The 20620-nt window shown below is 41.3% G+C and overlaps 1 protein-coding gene and 1 long non-coding RNA gene across 3 annotated transcripts; one reads left to right on the top strand and one right to left on the bottom strand.

Moving 5' to 3' along the window:
• The first annotated feature begins 306 nt into the window (after positions 1-306).
• On the top strand, positions 307-20106 carry LOC117762755 (uncharacterized protein C11orf24-like). 2 transcript variants are annotated; one of them, XM_034587347.1, is made up of 5 exons: positions 307-348; positions 11014-11052; positions 13974-14109; positions 17533-17955; positions 17998-20106. In XM_034587347.1, exons 1-5 carry the CDS (start codon positions 346-348, stop codon positions 18414-18416), a joined length of 1020 nt encoding a protein of 339 aa, XP_034443238.1. In that variant the 5' UTR covers positions 307-345; the 3' UTR covers positions 18417-20106. The 2 variants fall into 2 exon arrangements, with proteins under 2 accessions (XP_034443238.1, XP_034443240.1); XM_034587349.1 differs by lacking the exons at positions 307-348; positions 11014-11052 and adding exons at positions 9191-9368; positions 13761-13828 and having other exon boundaries at positions 13893-14109.
• On the bottom strand, positions 2584-3499 carry LOC117762771. Its single transcript, XR_004614074.1, has 2 exons — positions 3470-3499; positions 2584-2653 (listed from the first exon to the last, which is right to left on the bottom strand). It is a non-coding gene; the product is annotated as an uncharacterized LOC117762771 (long non-coding RNA).
• Positions 20107-20620: the final 514 nt, after the last annotated feature.

Here is a 20620-nt window from a genome sequence, read left to right as displayed (position 1 = left end):
ATTCCGCAGGTTTATTTATAGGTCTCGTTGCGCCCTGCAATGCATTGCGCCTAGTGTAAAGTTTAGTTAATTGATTACTGTCTCCTTATTTTATTGACAAAATAAAGCACTGCTTGTTTGCTCGCTTGCTCTCGCTCTCGCTCTCGCTCTCTCTCTCTCTTTTAAAACAGCCAGTCTGTGTCTCTCTCTCTCAAACTGAAACAGTCTCTTGACCCAGGCAGGAAGCAAACTGCACACATTCCAAATTTGTAATGAGGAATCTTTCTAGTTATTTTTATTTTTATTAGAAGAAGAAGAAGAAAAAGAAAAGACTGTTGTGATTTATAAACATATGACAGCGGACGGATGGTAAGCTCCCCAAATTCTGTTGGTTGTAGTGTGGAGACTGTAATCCGTGGCATACAATACACTGTACTTAAAACTTGTTCTCATACCTAACCTTCATATATATATTACAGTATTCCCTTAGCTTTATTCAACATCACACATACATGAATGCACTGTGCTCATAAAAAACTGTGACATATGCCTTAGAAAGAATTCAAGCAGCTGCCCCAGGTTCTGAAGGCCAGATAGGAAAGGCGTTGTCTTGTCTGAAAAATGCGCATGCTTACGCACACAGAACATACAGCCGATAAAGCAGGAACACAATGTTCCTCACTCCAATGAACAAAAACAACGTATCTGCAAAACTACTGAAGGCTCACAAAGCTTCAGCCGGGTCAAGGCTTGTTTGTAAAACACAAAACCAAACACTGTCAGAATGTGAAGATTTGCCCAGCAACTGTCAAAGGAGGGGCGAAACTGGGAGCGGCTCCTCATCATTCGCAGACTCCAGGGCCAAGAGGCTGGGACCACGCCTACGCACCAGCAAGGGAGAGCCAGGTCTAAACCACGGTGACTCCCCCTCGTTATTGACCAATGAAGTTCTACCTACTATTATAAGTACTGCACCCGCCGGCTCATAAATTGCAAAAAATAGCGGAACATTTTATAATGGGAGTCAATTGGAGTCCTCTTCAAAGGAACGAGTGAAAAAATTACTGATTTTCAGCCATTTTTTTGTTCTTAAACTGCTCTCAAAGCCACAAATGGAGGTTGTCATTCATGATCTTTAGAACAAAACGTAGTAAAACTTGTTAGCTTCGCAGAAATGTCACTATGAAATCTATCAGAGCAAAAATTTTGTCTGTATCCATTTTTAGAATTTTACTTCTCCGTTGCCTCTCTCCATTGGGTCAATGTTAATTTTGAGAGAAAATTTCTGGAAGGAGCCTTGTAGTCATACTTTTCTAATTCGCTCCCACGGTCCCATTTCTTAACTCTAACCAAAAAAAAATTTAAAAAGTGGTTCTGCAAAGTCTTGTGATCTCAAGGTCTTTTTATTTCAGAGATAGGGCTTATTGTTTTTGAACAATCCCATGTTGTTCGAGGGCTTCACTCGAGTGTAGGTGTGTAGTCCGCTGCTAGAATGAACAACGTGGTTGTCATTTTTCTTGACAGCATAGAGAAGGCCAACACGGTGGTGGCGAGCGGGATCGAAGTGAGCGATACGTTCGTATCTGTTCTGCCTCTCGCCACACCGGCGGTTAAAGTTACTCTTTCTAACGTCCCCCCCATTTATTAGAGATGAGACTTTGATCAGAGAACTGTCCAGACACGGACAGATAGTGTTTCAATTAAAGAAAGTGTCCTCAAGTCTCCTCTGTTAAAGCACGTGGTGTTGCACAGAAGACATCTATTCATGATTCTGAACAACAGGACTGAGGACCTGAACTTGGTGTTTAAACTCAGAGTGGAAGAGTTTGATTATGTGATTTTTGTAACAACATGAAGTGCTTCAGCTGTGGGAAGGAAGGACACCAAGCTAAAGCATGTCCACAGAAAAATAAAACAACTGACACTCAGGAAAAACCGGAGGGGACAGGGGGGGTCCAGCAAGAAGGTCAGGAGGGACAGGAGGGGACAAGTGGAGTCCAACAGGAGAGTCAGGTGAGTGGGGAAGGACAGGAGGGGACAGGGGGGGTCCAACAGGTAGATCAGGTAGGTGAGGGGGAACAGGAGCAGACAGGCGGGGTCCAACAGGTAAGTCAAGTAAGTGATATTGACATGGTGGGAGATGAGAAGGTGCTTAAAGTTCCTCATCTGAAAAGAAAAACCAGGAGCAACAGTGGAAACTCAAAGGCAAAAAAAGGAACAGTGAAGAAAGGAAGGAGAGGAGCAGCAGAGTCCAACATGGAGACCGACTCTGCTGACAGTGAATCCTCCGACTTCAGGACAGGAAGCCAAAAAAGCACAAGAGGTTACAGTGTGGGGAAGATAAAAGTGTTTCTCCAGAAAACAAAGAATATGAAAAGATTAAAAATAGAAGACTATTTCTCTGATAAAGAGCAGCTCTCAAACTCTGCCCGGCTGCACATGAGCAGCAAAGGCAGAGGAGGCTTCACTGACCAGGAAATATATAGACTCAAGAAGAATGTTAAAAAAATTTGACAAGAGAAAAACAATGATGGTGATGATGAATAAACTTTTACATCCTGATTACCAATCAGTCCTGTTTGTATGTGTGTTTGTTATATTTTACAACATGAGTCTTTTAAACATTAGCTCTTTAAATATAAACGGAGCCAGAGACGCTGTGAAGAGGTCTCTGCTGTTCCAGCAAACGCAACTTAAAAGAACTGACGGAATGTTTTTACAAGAAACTCATAGTGACTCGAACAATGAGAATGACTGGAAAAGAGAGTGGGGGGGTTGCAGGTGGTCCTGAGCCACCTAAACACAACCAGTGGGGGGGTGGGCATCATCTTCTCCAAGAGTTTCACACCAGAATCTTTGGAAGTGGAGGAGGTGGTGGAGGGCAGACTACTGGTGGTGAGGGCAAAGGTTGCGCATTTTTATTTTGTTTTTATGAATGTTTATGCTCCTGTCTTAGGGTCTGACAGTCTGTTTTTTAAAGGTTTTAGACACAGTTTTAAGCAAAGTTAAAATTGATGATTTTTTATTTGTAGGAGGAGATTTTAATTGTACAGAAAATTATGTTTTATACAGGAATCACCTAGAGCCCCACAGTGCATCGCAGCGTGCACTGAGGCAGCTGCTGCAGGCTCATGACCTTTGTACTGCCTGTTGGTTTTAGGGATCACGCGCTGGTTTTTTGCAATGTTTTTATCTCTAAATTAAAGTCCAAAAGTGCATACTTGCATTTTAACACGTCTCTTTTATGCGATGCACATTTTAAGGATGTTTTTAAGTTTTTCTGGAGCGGTTTTAAAGAAAGAAAAAAATATTTTCTTTCTTTAAAACTGTGGTGGGACTATGGGAAGGTTGAGATAAAGCAGCTCTGTCAACAGTATACTCTCAATGTTACAAGAGACATTACCAGATCTATGGATGATCTAGAGACGGAAACTGTGGAATTGCTGAATTTATCCACTGGAAATCGAGATCTTATTAAAGATCTCAAGACTAAAAAATCTGCTCTTATGGGACTACTGGGCACTAAGGCTCAGGGGACGCTGGTCAGGTCACAGTTCCAGAGTACAGCGCTGATGGATGCACCATCTACATTCTTCTTTGGGCTGGAGAAAAAGAACGGACAAAGCAGACTCATCCATACTCTGCGATCTCCTTAAGGAAAATAACTCAGAGACAGCAAGGAGATCTGGAGGAGAGCCGTGAGTTTTTATACTGAACTGTACCAAAGTGAATACACTGAAAACAATGATATATATGAATCCTTCTGTGGAGAGCTGCCCAAAGTCCCACAATATGTGAACACTGGGTTGGATGGCCCCCTATCAATGCAAGAACTCTACACAGCCCTGCAGAGCATGGAGGGGGGAAAGGCCCCTGGTATCGACGGGATTCCGGTAGAGTTCTTCAAAGATTTCTGGAACGAGATGGGCGAAGATCTTTCAACTGTTTTTAATGAGAGTTTTAGAGACTTGATGCTGCAGATAAGCTGCAGGAGGGCAGTAATAACTCTCCTGCCAAAAAAAGGAGACCTACAGGAGATTAAAAACTGGCGTCCTGTGTCACTCCTATGCACGGATTACAAGATCCTTTCAAAAGCACTGGCAAACCATCTGAGAGAGGTGATGGATCAAGAGATTCACCAAGACCAAACCTACTGTGTGCCTGGTAGGTCTATCCTGGACAATGTGTCCTTAATTTAGACCGGGAAAAGGCTTTTGACCGGGTTGAGCACCTTTACCTGCACATACAAAGCAGAATATCCACTTTTAGAATACAGTTCATCCAAAAATATCTCACAGATCCACAGGGTGTTGTTTGGAGACAAGTGACAAGCACAGTGTTGTGCAAGTTCACACCTCTCATGAACTAGTTCAAAGTTCAGTTCATACAAGTAAACATGAATAGTTCACGTTCATAGTTCACCATTTAAATTCTGAACTAGTTCATAGTTCAGTTCATTTCATAGTTTTAAGGTGGAAAGTGAGAATGAAAGACTTGTTAGAAAAACAAGAAAAACTTTTTTTTTAAAGAAAGCTTTATCCATCACTACCCCTTGCCTTAAACTGTACTTCATATGTATCAATTTTGTTTTGAATTTTAAACTCCTTATACATATCTGCCAACACTTTTGCCAGCACATCATATGTGTGTGCTCCTCTGACACGGCGGCATGCAAGGACTGCTGACCTTCTCTGTGATATATCATTTTTGTCCAGCCAATGAAAGGTAATGCCCATAAATCCTTTGTTCACAGCTGACCAACAATCTGCTGTTGTGCAAACATGGTCAATATCAGCAAGTTCAGCTTTAAGGTTACTGATAACCTCACTGAATTCTTTATTTAACAGTCCCTGAACCTGCCTTCTTGAAGGCACACGTCTGCCTGGTTGCAAACCATTCACTAGTCTGCTGTTGGCAGGGGGTCTTGGTCTTTTTTTGACTTTCAATTACTTGGAGATAACTTTTTAGGCTAGCTGGATGCTTCAGCTCCACATGCCGTTTTAAATTAGATGCGGATGAGGCTGACGTCGGGACTTGCTTTTTCAGCGCAGGAGGACACAATTTGCACAGAAGGTGAGATTTTTACTGTTGGAATCTTTATCAGACAGTGTGTAAAAATCTCGCAAATAATAATAAGGTGCATCGGATGTAGTCCATGAGTCTGCGTCTCTGCTTTCACTTGCCATTTTTATATGAAACCATCAACCGAGAGCTGTTGTCTTGGACTACGTTGCTTGTTTGGACTACATGTGTGCAATGAATCATGGGTAACGTAGTGCGAAGTCGAGTTAGTTGGTTTAGGTTAGGCTACATCGCGAAAATTTGATGGGCACTGAGCAACAACATGGTGCAAGCATTCGATTTAGACAGCGTCTCTCCTCAGGAGAAGGAAAACATTCCATAACGTTTTAGCTAGACCTCAGATAATATGAACGTGTTCACCGTTCAAATTCATTATTTGTCATTAAGTTGCGTTCAGTTCATTGTTCTCATAAAAATGAACGTGTTCAATGAACGCGTTCTTTTGAACTCGTTCATGCACAACACTGGACAAGCAGCATACTGAGGGAGACAACTGGTCTGGGTTTAGACATGGCACTGTTCTTAATGGATTTTAAGCTTCTAAAACTGTACAGATTATCTCCTTTTTATCAGTCACTTTTTAAGACATGGAACCTTTTTAAATGGAAAAGACTGGAACCTGCAAACTCTCTGCACTGGCTAATGGAAGAGCCTCTAATCAATGGAGCCAGGCTGGATGTCCAGAGCAGCTCAACACCAGGCCTCACCAGCATGCTGTGCACCACCGGAGCTGTAACTCTGGGGAAAATAGTCGATGCAGCAGGTCCTGGTCTAACCGACATCCCGGCTGTGGCTTCTCTCATCGGACAGAGGTCCATGCGACAGACAGAGAACATTTTTAACTTGTGGATTAAGAGACTCACAGATGAGGAGGTAAAGATGTGCTGGAACAGAAACCCCTCACGACAGCGACCCTTTTCCAGAGTTGGGTTTTACTCCAAATCTGGACGGGCTCACAGGACCTTTTTTAAATAAAACAGACTGGAAACAGGTAGACCTGTACACAGCCAAAGGGAGAGCCATGTATGAATGTTGTGTTTTAACCCTGAACAAAAGTAAACTGGATGTGAGGACTGGATGTAGACAGCAATGTCAAACCAGTATGGAGGGTTTTATACAAACCACCTTTGAAGAAAAGGACTGGTGACCTGCAATGGAGGATTTTTGCCATCGCGGTTAACAATTTTATTTCTATCATCAACCCAACAGTCACATGCAATTGTCCATTTTGTGGAGAAGCAGAAACAGTTTTTAATGCTTTTTTATGATTGTAAAAGACTCTGTTACCGTTTTAATACACTTCAGTTGACCCTCTCTCTCTCTCTCTCTCTCTCTCTCTCTCTCTCTCTCTCTCATCACAGGAGTCAGAAGGAGAGGAAGTTCAGCGGGAAACGACAAAAGCAATGAGAATGGATAGTAGCAGCCAGTCAGAAGAATTTAAAGTGATCTTTAGATTTCAGGAAGGAGAGGCAGAATTTTGTTCACTCACCCCTATACGGCTTGCCAGGGCATTGCAGGAAGAGCTGGGTGAGATTCTGAATGCAAGGATTCTTGCAGATGGGAAACTACTCGTGTTTTGCAAGTCTGCTACTCAGTTGGCCAAGGCTGTTTCACTGGAAGCGATAGGGAAGAGGCGAGTGGAAGGATTTGTTCCAGGTAGTAAGGATTGTACGAAAGGTGTGATTTATGGGGTCTCACTTGAAATCTCTATGGATGAGCTGGTCAGGGGCATAGAGGATGAAAAGTTTTTCGTGACGGAGCTAAGCATGACTCAACAGTACTGGTGTTAACTTTTCGGGAAAAAGCTCTCCCAGAAAGAGTGTTTCTGGGATGTTGTCCTTTAAAGTTCACCCAAGCCACCCCTGCGATGTTTTAAATGCCAAAGATATGGTCATGTTGCAGCTGCATGTCAAGGAATTAGAAAATGTGGTAAATGTGGGGGTGAACATCAGGTTTTTGATTGTAGGGAAAAGGTGCTCAAGTGTGGCGGTTGTGGTGGAGGACATATTGCTGGGAGTCGTGAATGCGAGCAGTATACGCATGCAATGAGGGTGCAGCAGTACAGAGAAATGAATAAAGGGACTAGATATGCTGAGGCTGTTAAAAAAGTTACTAAATGTGGTGAAGTAGAGGAAATTAGGAGGAATGAAGGGGGAGGCTCCCCTCCAGTAACACGTGTAACAGAAGACTCAATGCAGTAAACAAGTTTAATTTCCTGACCTTTATTGTTGAGGTATTGTGTGACATGAAGCAGACAAAAAAATATTCAGATGTGGTTAGAAATATGGTGAAAACTGCTGAGTGTTTTCTAGATAAGGAAAGGTTAAAACAAGTGGAGGCCAAACAGAGGAAGAGGATGATACTTAGACTGATTATGTTTTATACCCTCGAGTGGAAGGCCAGGAGTCTGGTGGCCAATGGGCAAGAGTTAAAAAAATGTGTAGATGCCTTTAAAGAAAAACCAGGGTTAATATGTGTACAAGAGACGTGGCTGAAAACTAATCTTAATTTTGTATTACTGGGATATGTTTGTCTGCGCAAAGATTTTTATATTTCAGGGGGAGGATGTGCAGTATTTGTAAGGGAGGGAATTAAATACAGGAGGGTAAATGTGCTATCAGAGCTTGAGTGTGTTGTGATAGAAATATGGAGCTCAACAGGAAGATTTTCAGTAATAAATTATTACAACCCTTGTCTCCAGTTGGATTTGGAAAAATTTGATGAAATAATGGCTCAAGTGCAGTCTCCAGTGGTGAGGTCAGGAGATTTTAATGCTCATAATCCTTTATGGGGCAGCAAATGTAAAGACATGAATGGATCATTTTTAGAAGATTTCTTAGATAAGCATTTACTTGTCATGCTGAAGGAATGGATGGAAGGCCGATGAGATTTCATGTTGTAAATTGTATTGTATCATGCCTAGATTTAACTTTTGCCTCAGCTGAATTAGCTAATGTGGGAAATGGGACGATATGGATGGGAACACAATGGGGAGTGATCATTTCCCCATTTTAAGTCGCTTTGGTAGGGTTTTGAAGATGGCAAAGGTAAATTTCTTTAGGGGGTTTAACTTTCAAGTTAGCGAACGTGCTTTTATTGGATGTTTTAAGCGTTCATGTATCCTCCTGTCACTGCTTGTTAAAGTTGGCACACATGATTTTAAAAGAAGACATGGTCGATGTTCTTAATGAGCAGGTTTCAGTCATCTGAGAATGGAAACAGCTCAAATGCTCATCAGAAAACAGTTTGGATTTGACTATAATTAGTTTTTAGTAATTTCTGTAATGCAAGTGCTATTCATCTCTCTTTAATCAACCGGTGATTTCTCATTTTTTGTAAATATATGTCTACCCTAGTGATTTCTGACAACATGTGAAATCTACTTTAAAACATTCCTCTTACATAGCTCAAATTGCTGCTGTTGGCACGTGCTTGCGTTGTTGTTGATGTCTATTTTAGGTCCAGAGTATGGATGATGCTTTCACCTTCTCCTGGTCTCCATCCTCCCATTTCAGCTGAGAATTACTTTTGTGTGTGTGTGTGTGTGTGTGTGTGTGTGTGTGTGTGTGTGTGTGTGTGTGTGTGTGTGTGTGTGTGTGTGTGTGTGTGTGTGTGTGTGTCTCATTCCCTCCCTGTCCACCATGTCCCTGTATCCCCTGGCATTCCAGTTGAATTCTCTGGTGTGTCTTCACCTCCTCTGCCTGCTGCTCGTCTCCTCCTCCTCAAGACTACCCAAAAAGTTGCAGTTCCAGCCAAACCCCTGACGCAGCTCAACACAACACAAGCAAACTGCTCCACTCCATGTAAGTATGAGCTTGGATAAGAAGCTTTGGTTATATAATGTGTCTGAAAATGTCAGAAAATGCCCGAGTTACTTCAAACATTCAAAGATGCAACTATTTTTCGTTCCAAAGCAGACGTTGTCAGATTGTTTAAAAATCTGTAGGTATATTTCAGTATTTAAGCTGCATCCTTGTAGGTGTGTTACATTATATTTAATTATATAAGTGCTGGGCTTTACCATATACAGTATCACCACCACCACCACCACCACAATAAAGTAGTATCTCATAGATGTTCCAACTTAATTGAGCTGTAAGAGAGCTGGAGAAGTCTTGCACTTCCTTAAAACTACAAATTTATATCGCAAGATATAAACTGAGGGCATAATCTGCAGTGATAATTCCCTACCAGTGGGAGGCAGCAATGCACCAAATAGTGCCTAGTCTGCCGGGAAGAAGAAGAAGAAGAAGAAGAAGAAGAAGAAGACGACTTGTGATTTATAAACATATGACAGCGGACGGATGGTAAGCTCCCCAAATTCCGTTGGTTGTAGCTAGCATTTCAGCGGGTCCATTCAATCACCCGGCTAAAGCGCCCTGAAAGAAAATGGCTTGTTTGCATTAGTTATGTTTATGTGTGTATCTTAACTGGGCTCTCTGTAAAGGGAAAGACGTGTGTTCAGCATTTAACGCCAACTCAGTACACACCACCCAGTTTACTGGTATGTCAACGAGCTTTTGTGGTGTTGAACATGTCTCAGTCGCTGTTGACTTAGCTGGTTAACTATTGTTGTGTAACTTGTAACATGTTGGTTCTTTATTCGCCACTCATGTAGGTGAACGTGAGGATTATAAATATGAACTCATTTAGCTGACTTTGATATTTCAAAGTTTTCTGTTGGTGTAGTGTTGCAGTAAGCTGTACTTCCATTCTCTCTTAAAACAAGCTGTTATTGACAAGTATTGACTCTGACATAATGTGAGCTCATTGACTGTATATGAAGTCGGGTGTTGTGCTCACAAGTCACAACACATCACTGACATGAAGCTTCTATATTATTCACTCTGATCGTTGCCTGTCTGTTTCTATATTTTTTCGGGATTAATTATTGGAATAAGTAAAATAATGTCTGACTACGTGATATGGGTATAGTGAGTCATGTTCTCTGAACTGTCGGTGTTGCAGTTTAACTGGGGATCATGGCAACTGGTGATATGTTGTCTTTAGTCCAGATTTGGCAGACTCGGTTGCAGACTCGGTCGCAGATTCGTCCTTTTCTCAAAGCGCATGTGTCTGAAGTCTACTGAAGGTCTCGTTGAAATAAACATAAAAAAAAACAAAACATCACGAGTTAATGTAATATGTCCGTGTCAACATCACGTTGAGACAACAATATACATCATATAGGTCAAAAAATAAATATAATATAAACAACTTTAACGGGATCGAAACGACATGGCGAAGCAGTATTAGCTTCTGGAAGGATGACGCCGCCGCTGAGATGTTCGGGTCACCTAAATGAGGCGTATTTTACTCTGTCGGCTGTATAACACCAGATGTTGTTAAAGGAAACGCCCATGCTATCTGGTGATAGTCCGAATACAGATTAAACTTAATACTTTATATCAGGCTTTACAAACTGATGCTCATCGTTCATAGGAGACACACGGAGTTATGAAGAATACACACGGGTGGCCAGCTCCACGCAAAGTGCTTTCGTTTGACGCAGGTGATCATTACAATGCACACACACACCAAACACGTGTCATATGAAAACATCCCTCACACCAACGAGGTGGAAGCTCATGCGGTGTTTTTTTGAGTAAAGTTGGTGAACGTGCTTTTATTGGACGTGTAAAGCTTCACGTGTCCTCCTCGCTGCTGGTTAAAGTCAGCAGTCGTGATTGTAAGAGGTGTACTCGATGTTCTCGACGATGTCAGTCATCGGAGAATGAAAACAACCCAAACGCTCATCAGAAAATGGGTGTGTTTGTTTTTCGTAGTTTCTGTAATGCAAGTGTTGTTTATCTTTGTGTAATCAACAGATGATCTGTCGGTACTGTATAGAGTGTGTTGTCAACATGACGCATGTGATATAGCAAATATGGAAAACTGACTTAAGGTCTTCATTGTCGAACAATGTGTTGTGTGTTTCTTCTCTTCTGTCAGATGACTACGTGCTTTGTTGGAGCTGTGTCAGTCGAAAGGGTAAATAAAGTCCCCTGTATAACTATGACAAGTCTGGCTGAGTGTATTCAATGATTGTGTATTTCATGTTAAAACGGATTGTTGTAGTGTTGCATAGTTTGCTATATGTGTCCCCCTGCGAGGTGTGTGCTTAAACTATGATTCAACTCACAATGAGAATACATGTAAATTGCACATTAATGCAATGGTAAAACAAACTAGGGTAGTCAGATCTACTCTTGCCGATTGGACAGTTTTACTATAAATAATTGACTTATACGCATTCACACAATCAGTGATTTTTTTTTGCCAGCTGTCCTTCCTGCATTTTACAGCTGCAACTGTGTTTCTTTTAGTGTGGATAATGTGTTTGTACCCCTCGTATTTTTCTAACATAATAGTTTGATCCTCGTTGTGAAATATGCGGCTCTGCTGCCATTACACTTGTCTTGTCTCTAATTTGTCATAAACCCCGCCCTTTTATGTACATACGCTAATATCTAGAGCAGGGGTATTCAACTAAAATTTAAAGAGGTCCAGTTAGAGAAAATTTCTTGAAGCAAAGGTCCGGAAGATCATAATGTCTAACTATTTAGTGTGATATATATTGAAGTAGCCTAGTAGTTGTATCAACATCTGCATGTACTAAATACCTGACTGTCAAATCAAATGAATTCAGTACGATTCAAAAACTTTTTGACAATATTTATTGTCACGTAACATAGAACTGAACATATATGTATGATTGCAGATATGTATAATGTTCTCTCATTAACTAAATAAAAGTAGGGCTGCATTTCAAAATAAGAGAAAATAAATTAAATGTGAAAATTGTGCATGTTCAAATAAAGGGCTTAACTTCAGAAAAATAAAATAAAGGGAGCAAAAGCTTGAATTTCCCTTTTTCTGTTTCACATCTTGACTCAAAAGTCTCAACCAATTTTACAGATAATAAATCTCAACACATCTTAACAATTGAACAGTTTTAGAATCACTTTCTTCCCCTCTTATATCCCACTCCCCCACTTTGTTCGTCTGTTTCTCTCCCTTTCTCCGTCTCACTCCTCTGTTTCTCTCCCTTTCTCCGTCTCACTCCTCTGTTTCTCTCCCTTTCTCCGTCTCACTCCTCTGTTTCTCTCCCTTTCTCCGTCTCACTCCGCTGTTTCTCTCCCTTTCTCCGTCTCACTCCTCTGTTTCTCTCCCTTTCTCCGTCTCACTCCGCTGTTTCTCTCCCTTTCTCCATCTTACTCCTCTGTTTCTCTCCCTTTCTCCGTCTCACTCCTGTTTCTCTCCCTTTCTCCGGCTCACTCCTCTGTTTCTCTCCCTTTGTCCGGCTCACTCCTCTGTTTCTCTCCCTTTCTCCGTCTCACTCCTCTGTTTCTCAACTTTCTCCCTCTCACTCCTCTGTTTCTCAACTTTCTCCCTCTCACTCCTCTGTATCTCTCCTTTTGTTTTCTCTACCTGTATCGCTATCTTTCTTTTTCTTTCTACCGTCTTTTCATGTGTAACTTGCCTCTAACTCTCATCTGTCTGCACTGTAGAGTCGCAATGTTTACCGCCTGGAATGCACAGACTTGATTGGCTGAGTAGTATCACGTGGGATGGCTTAACTCGCATGCAATTGGTCTGTGCGTTTCCTCATCCGCTAAACCACTACCGTAAAGACTACAAAAGCTGCGCCGGTTACAAATAGAAGCGCCCCGTCAGGTTTTAAATCATAACCTTCTGTTTTGGCTGTAGGTCCGGGTCCGTTCGGGACGGCTTCTGGGTCCGGACTTGGACCGCGGTCCGCCTGTTAGTGACCTATGATCTAGAGTATGAAAGCCAGGGTTGACTTAGTGCCAGATTACGGCAAGATATCCGGGATATGTTGAGCTTGCTTCTTAGTACAGGCCCCTGATGTTGTTCAAGGAAAGACCCATGTTATCTGGTGATAGAACACAGATAGACGCTGCATACTTAGTAACAGGCTTGACAAACACATGACCGTCTTTCATAGGAGACCCTGGAGAAAAATTATGAGGAATAAAAGCAAAGTGCTTTTGTTTTAGACAATGCACACACCAAACACATCACCACTCTTGTCATCTCTCACATCAACGAGGTGGAAGCTCATGCTCTGTTTTTGTGAGCAAAGTTAGCGCACATGCTTTTATTGGATGTTTTAAGCTTTCATGTATCCTCCTGTCACTGCTTGTTAAAGTTGGCACACGTGATTTTTAAAGAAGACATGGTCGATATTCTTATTGATGAGCCGGGTTCAGTCATCTGAGAATGGAAACAGCTCAAGTGCTCATCAGAAAGCAAGTTTGGATTTGACCATAATTCGTTTTTAGTAATTTCTGTAATGCAAGTGCTATTCATCTCTCTTTAATCAACCGACGATTTCTCAGATTTTCTTAATTTTTTTTAAATGTATGTCTACCCTGGAGATTTTTGACCACATGTGAAATCTACTTTATAACATACCTCTTACATAGCTCAAATTGGAAGAAAGCTATATAACATCCAAGCATCAGTTTAACCTGTCAATAAAACATCAAATAGATGAAATCAAATTTACAAGGCTAAGGCTCGGACATTGTGGACTAGTAAGTGGGTTGGTGCTTGTAGGAAAAATTTACCCTAGTGATTTTTGACATGTGAAATCTACTTTAAAACATATCTCTTACATAGCTTAAATTGCTGCTGTTGACACGTGCTTGTGTTGGTGTTGATGTCTATTTTAGGTCCAGAGTATGGATGATGATTTCACCTTCTCCTGGTCTCCATCCTCCCATTTCAGCTGAGAATTACTTTTGTGTGTGTGTGTGTGTGTGTGTGTGTGTGTGTGTGTGTGTGTGTGTGTGTGTGTGTGTGTGTGTGTGTGTGTGTGTGTGTGTGTGTGTCTCAGTCTCATTCCCTCCCTGTCCACCATGTCCCTGTATCCCCTGGCATTCCAGTTGAATTCTCTGGTGTGTCTTCACCTCCTCTGCCTGCTGCTCGTCTCCTCCTCCTCAAGACTACCCAAAAATGTTGCAGTTCCAGCCAAACCCCTGACGCAGCTCAACACAACACAAGCAAACTGCTCCACTGCATGTAAGTATGAGCTTGGATAAGAAGCTTTGGTTATATAATGTGAATATGTCAGAAAATGCCCGAGTTACTTCAAACATTCAAAGATGCAACTATTTTTCATTCCAAAGCAGACGTGTCAGACTGTTTAAAAATCTGTAGGTATATTTCAGTATTTAAGCTGCATCCCTGTAGGTGTTACATTATATTTAATTGTATAAGTGCTGGGCTTTACCATATACAGTATCACCACCACCACAATAAAGTAGTATCTCATAGATGTTCTGACTTAATTGAGCTGTAAACCAAATTACATGACTATCCTCTGATGAAATACATCAGCATTTCTTCCCAAATTTATAAAATTCGGCATTTCATGGGTTAAAAATGCAACGTGCCATCTACAGTTTGAAATCATCCTGAACCTTGCCAGGTCAATGCTGACCAATAGTCAACCATTAAGGACTTATTTTATGACAAAAAAAGTTAATCAACCATGGGCCGCCTATCAAAGCACCAATCCTGCAGGGCAACCTAATTTTCACACGTGCTGATTGAGACTCATCACACTCAACCTAGTATAACATTATTACTTATCATTTAGCTGACGCTTTTATACAAAGCGACTTTCAATAAGTGCATTCAACCATGAGGTTACAAACACAGGATAGCAAGAACCATGTAAGTACATTAGCTTCAAAAAGCCAAACTACAAAGTGCTGGCGTGTAAGGTTAGGGAACCATGTCCTGGATGTAGACTGGGCCCGATCCGATTTTGCACGTGGAGGAGCGTAGTAGTGTGAGAGAACTGAAGACCAGTCGAGCTGCTGAATTCTCTATGAGCTGCAGAGGTCGGATGGCACTAGCAAGCAGACAAGCCAGTAGGGAGTTGCAGTAGTCTAGGCGAGAGAAGAGCCTGGACCAGAACCTGTGCCGCCTTCTGAGTGAGAATTCGTCTTCCAGTGATGTTGTGCAGCATGTATCTACACGATCGGGTTGTTGCAGCAATATTGGCGGTAAGGCAGAGTTGGCTGTCGAGTGTCACACCCAGGTTCCTTTCGGTCTGGGTGGGGGGCTACCACAGAGTTGTCGATGGTGATAGTAAGGTCATGGGTGGGAGAGCACTTCCCTGGATGGAAAAGAAGGTTAAAGTCTTGTCAAGGTTAAAGTGGTCTGCGGATGTCCACTAATATTTTTCAGTTTTGGCTAAATACTTTGGATGTTTCCCTCCAGAGCCTCAAATGACTCTGCTGTAGTTGCAGATGGCAGGAGGGCTACTCTTTAGCAAAACTGCTGATATAAACATTTGCACTTGGCACTGACAAGAGTGCTCTTCAGACTACAGGAAAGTTGAGGTGGTAATTGTCAACCTGCCGTCTTTGTCTCACTCCCTGTTCAGGTACCACTCTTGCAACCTTTCTACTCTTCCCTACATTAATGAGTGTGTGACCTGAGGGAACATTTTGTAGCTGGCACAAATGCTAATGTTACAGTAAACTAACTGAGCACCACCTGCCTCCTGCACTCTTCACACTCTCATTCTTTTAGCAATTTATTCAACTCATGTTGGTGGAGAAAGGAGGAGGTTACACTTGAATGAATGGGGAAGACTGGGATTGAACTGCCGAAATTCTTGTTGGAGGACGATCGCACTAACCCCTGTGCCAAAGCCACCATGTTTATGAAATGACCCCAAATAATCACTGTAAGCAGGCTTAGTGGAGCTGTGCATGGCTTCCTGGGTGTCTGACCCGGACCTGGTGGCACTGTGGCCTGGCTGTGCACCTTCTTTCTTGGGCTGTGGAGCTGTCTGTGCTCCCTGTGTCCGTAGCCAGGTGGAATTCTTTCAATAAAGCCATGTTGTTGAAATGGAAATTATGCATAAAAAAAAAAAGACAGTGTCTGCATAGACAACTTACTGTATAGGGTTCATGTAAGCAGAAAGTTTACTTTAACACTGTATACTTAAGCATTAGTTTATTTATCGCAAGTCATATCGTCATCGCAGTATTCAACAATGTTATCGCATATTTTCCTAATATCGTGCAGCCCTATTCAGTATCTTGCCCAAGGACACTTTGGTATTCGGAAAATAAAGAAACTTAAGGAAACAAGATAAGGTGTTTATATGCCACACAGTATGCTGGTTTCTGTTTGTCGACTCCTGGTGGGTATTCCATCAAAGTGGCTAAACTACTTCTGTCTTAAGTGAAATGGTCCAACTTGAATTAGATTCAACTTCCACCTGAGGCTTAAGCCGTTCCACCAACACAATTCAGCGGGGTCTAATCAAGGCTAATTCTGGCCATGCTTTAAAAAGCCTTGTGTTGGGCATGTACATGCAGCCCAGAATAGTCGATTGTAGAACACTATTTGTGAAATAAAGTTATGAGGAGGGAGTGAACCCACAGATGGAGACGAGAGTACGAATATTCTTAGCACTGATCTTACAAAGTGAGTTAAATGTCAGTTTTAGTATAAGAATCTGCAGAATTTTATTATAAACTAAACCTTTTCACATGTCGTGTTAATATTTCTCCACAGCCTACATTGTTATAATTGTATGTTTTAATAAATTAATTGTCCAACTCAAAAGATTGTGGATATTAAAGGGATAGTTCACAGCACAATGAAAATTCACTCATTATCTACTCACCATGATGCTGATGAAAGGGTGGGTGAAGTGTTTGAGTCCACAAAACACTTTTGAGTCTCAGGGGTCTAACTTTGTTAGAGCAGAATCTAATACAATTGAAGTCAATGGTGAGTCCTCTTGCAGACGTAATGAAACAGAAAAAAACATAACTCCATACTGCTCGTGTGGGGTCATCCAAGTGTCCGCAAACACTGGTATTCATATTCGACTCGAAGCGAGGTCATTTACACCGTGTTTTAAGCCTAAATGTCCACAGGAGTGGCTAGGCTAGTGGATGTTAGCACATCCGACAGTCCATGAATGCACCTCGTAGGAAGATATCAGAGGACATTTAGGCTAAAAACATGGTATAAATTACACAGTTTCTAGTCGAATATGAATGTCTGGGCTTAACCAGCTACTTTTTAACACATTTGTCCATTCAATTTATAAAAGGCATCTTCTCCTCGTATCAAAGACCCCAAAAAACTAGACCAAAAAAGAGAAATGTCGTTATAAATTCAAACACATCTTTATCATGGTAATGCTTTAATTTCATCTTTTTCACGGCTTGAAAATATTAACTGATAAACAGTTCAACAAAACTTTGACATAAGACAATCTTCTTATAGATTTATTGTTTAACCTCATTGTGTGACCCAGTAACATCCTCAGGAATATGCTGATTTGCAGTGTGATAGACATTTAGTTTGGAAAATTGCGCTGCGGTTATTAATGTCGGTAACAAGTATCTTTTTGTAGTTCTTTTTGCCCTTTGAGTTAAGTCACTAATGCATTTTGTGGTTCCCCAGGTGACAATGGAGGTGTTAGGAAAAATGTAGCAGCTCAGGAGACCAGTGATGTACAAACCACCCCACTACTGAAGAAATTGACCTCTATCTCAGAGCCAGAAAGGGACCAGTACCCATCTTCATCCAACACTCAAACCTCTGTCGGACAAAAATCTAATAACACTACAGCCTTCGTAATTTTACCCAACCAATCTGCAGGAGGAAACAATTCCTCCACAACCTCACCATTCAATCAGCAGCCAGTATTACCAACCCACCAGCTTCCATTACCAGAGATGGACACTCTCTCACAGGCTGCTCAGTCTGGATCCATTGCAACCACTGGCAGTGCACAGCCTGAGAGGAACGTAAACACAGCCATTGTACTTGTGACTTCTACAGACATAACAACGCCTACGTCTACTACAACAGCATCTACAACACCAACAGCAAGACAGTCTACAACAACAACAACAACAACAACATTGAGGCCTACAGCAACAAAGTCTGCAACAACCACACATACAAGTCAGAGTGCAACTATTATTACCACAACCGCCTGTACAAAAATGACACCTCCAACATCACCGGCACCCGTTCCAAAACCAAATACTGGAATGCCCACAATTAACACCATAACTGCTAACAGTGCTATTACTCCTGCCAATCACAATAATCCTGATACCTCGGAAACAAGTGTTGCTGTGGCAGAAGTAGCAGGGGCTGCTCTGACCAGGCAGCTGGTGGATAAAACGTCTTTGTTTGCTGTCTTGCTCTTTGGCCTGCTCTTTTTCTTGGTCGCGGTGGCTGTGTTCATCACGCAGGCTTACGAGAGCTACAGGAGGAAGGACTACACCCAGGTGGATTACCTGATAAATGGCATGTACTCAGACTCTGGGGTGTGAGGGTGGAAGAAGCTAAGCACAGCTTGTGGAGGGTGTTTGTTTTTGCACCTGGAGTCAAACATTTCAGACAGGCTGGTAACACTAGTGTTGTGAATTCACATGGCGATTCAGTTGTCTGGACCAAAATCAAATAGCTAACTGACTTTAAAGCAGCCTTTACTGATTTGTTCATCACAAAATACTTAGTTGTCTTGCCTCTTTTTTGTGATTGTTTCAATGTAAAAAGTTTGCCTTTCCATTTATTATGCAGCCAAAAGATTAGTTACCTGTATGTAACTCGGTTACTAGGTTCTATGAGTGGATGCAGGCTTTAGCACAGGAGATAATCTCCTTCACATTGCTTGTCAGTCGAGCTGTAGTTGGATCCAAGCTGGGGTTTTTTTATGTCAGGGTTTGGGGGAAAAATGACAAAAGTGTCACTGATGTGATTTTCAGTTCATTTCAATTGGTTTAGTCACGTTAAAAAGCTATTTTTAACAGCAAACGCAGACCCTCGAGCCACAGTGGAATTTAGAAATATCAATATTGTGTGCTCTGGGAAATTTTTTAACTTTCAGATCACAGTTACATGACAGCTTTTGAGGATAATTCAGCTCAATTGTGACTTTCTTCTCTGTATTAATGTTCTAAATATCCAAGTTATAAGTGGTTTAGATGAGCTAGAGAAATGAATGAATTGTTTACAGCCTCTCTAAATGAAGCTACTTTGACCTTTGAATAGATAGAAAGTTGGTGAAATTGCACAAACAAGATTCAAGTTGTACTATGTTTATTAGAGTTGAATTATCCTTCAAATGCATGAAATACCAGTCCAGTGAGAAGCAGAATTGTTCTATGAAGGAGATCAGACCTGATATGGCCTGGTGTGTTAATGCCTGATGCTTGTGTTTCAGACCAGAAGTATATACAGTGTGGCATCTGGTTTAGTCAGTTGACCAGAAAGAGAGAGAGAGACCACCATGTCATGTTAGTCAAATCATCGAGTTGACAATGTTGTTATCGCCTTTCAGTGAGTAATTGTTAGCTTGGTGTTTTTCTGCTGTGTGCATGAGCAACTGGAGCTTTGTTAGCTCACTGGGTTTAAGTCAGTAGCTGCTTTGCTTGGTGATGACGTTAAAGATGAAGGTCACAAACAAAAAAACTCTCCTATTTTTATAAATTAAACTTTCCTTTTACAAACTTCATGAATGATTTCAAAATAGCTCACATCTGGCAGAGCAGCAGTAATGTCTAATATCTGGCCATTACAAAACCAGAAGTGCAGTAAATCCCTCAGTTGTTTTCAAAACTTGTTGCATCCTTGACTGGTTTTTCATCAAAAATCAAACGGTGACACAACTCCAGTACTAACAATTCCAAAGGTGTTTAATTAAAAGGATTGTTCACCCAGAAATGAAAATTCACATACTCACCCCTATGCCTATGGGGTTAACACGATGTTAATGACCACACGAGCAGTATGGAGGCATGTTGTGTTTTTTCTGTTTTATTACATTTGAAGAAGGACTCACCATTGACTTCAATTGTATTGGATTCTGCTCTAACAAAGTTTACCCCTGAGACTCCAGAAGGGTTTTGTGGACTCAAACACTTCACCCATCCCTCCATTGGCATAGCGGTGAGTAGATGAGTGCATTTTAATTTTTGGATGAACTATCCTCTTAAGTTGGTTAGTTTTATTGAAAATTAACACACTGTTCAAAACCAGGCTCCAGCACTATGAAGGTAGGATTTTGAGAAGCAACATTGTGTTACCTGGCTGTTGTTGGACAGAAATAACTCCAGTGTTAACAGCTACATGTATCTGAAACTTGTCCAACTGTGGTTAACAGCTAAGAAGACTATTTCCCAAACACTGTACTGTTTCTTTAAAAATCTTATGATTTAATTTGAATTACATTTAAGTCCAACAGCTTTCATTAATGGAATGACATTTCAGTCATTTTCTGTAAATATTGTTTTCTTTGCAAATGTTTTCTTTGCACTGAATCACGGGAACAGGACCATACCAGAGAGTTGATTTCAATAGTGTTCCTCGCAAAAATCATGCATTATAATCTGCATCTTTGTCATCTTTATCTTGGTTTTTCAAACCTGGACGGATTATTTTAGCAAAGGTAAGGTGCTCATTAACATGGATTTTAACAATTTGAGAAGATTTGAGGGAAATAAACCTTTTGTTTGCATAGAGGAAATCTTACATC

Source organism: Hippoglossus hippoglossus, chromosome 6 (genome assembly GCF_009819705.1).
Source record: "Hippoglossus hippoglossus isolate fHipHip1 chromosome 6, fHipHip1.pri, whole genome shotgun sequence".
Classification (NCBI taxonomy): domain Eukaryota; kingdom Metazoa; phylum Chordata; class Actinopteri; order Pleuronectiformes; family Pleuronectidae; genus Hippoglossus; species Hippoglossus hippoglossus.
This window is presented reverse-complemented; position numbering and strand designations above follow the sequence as displayed.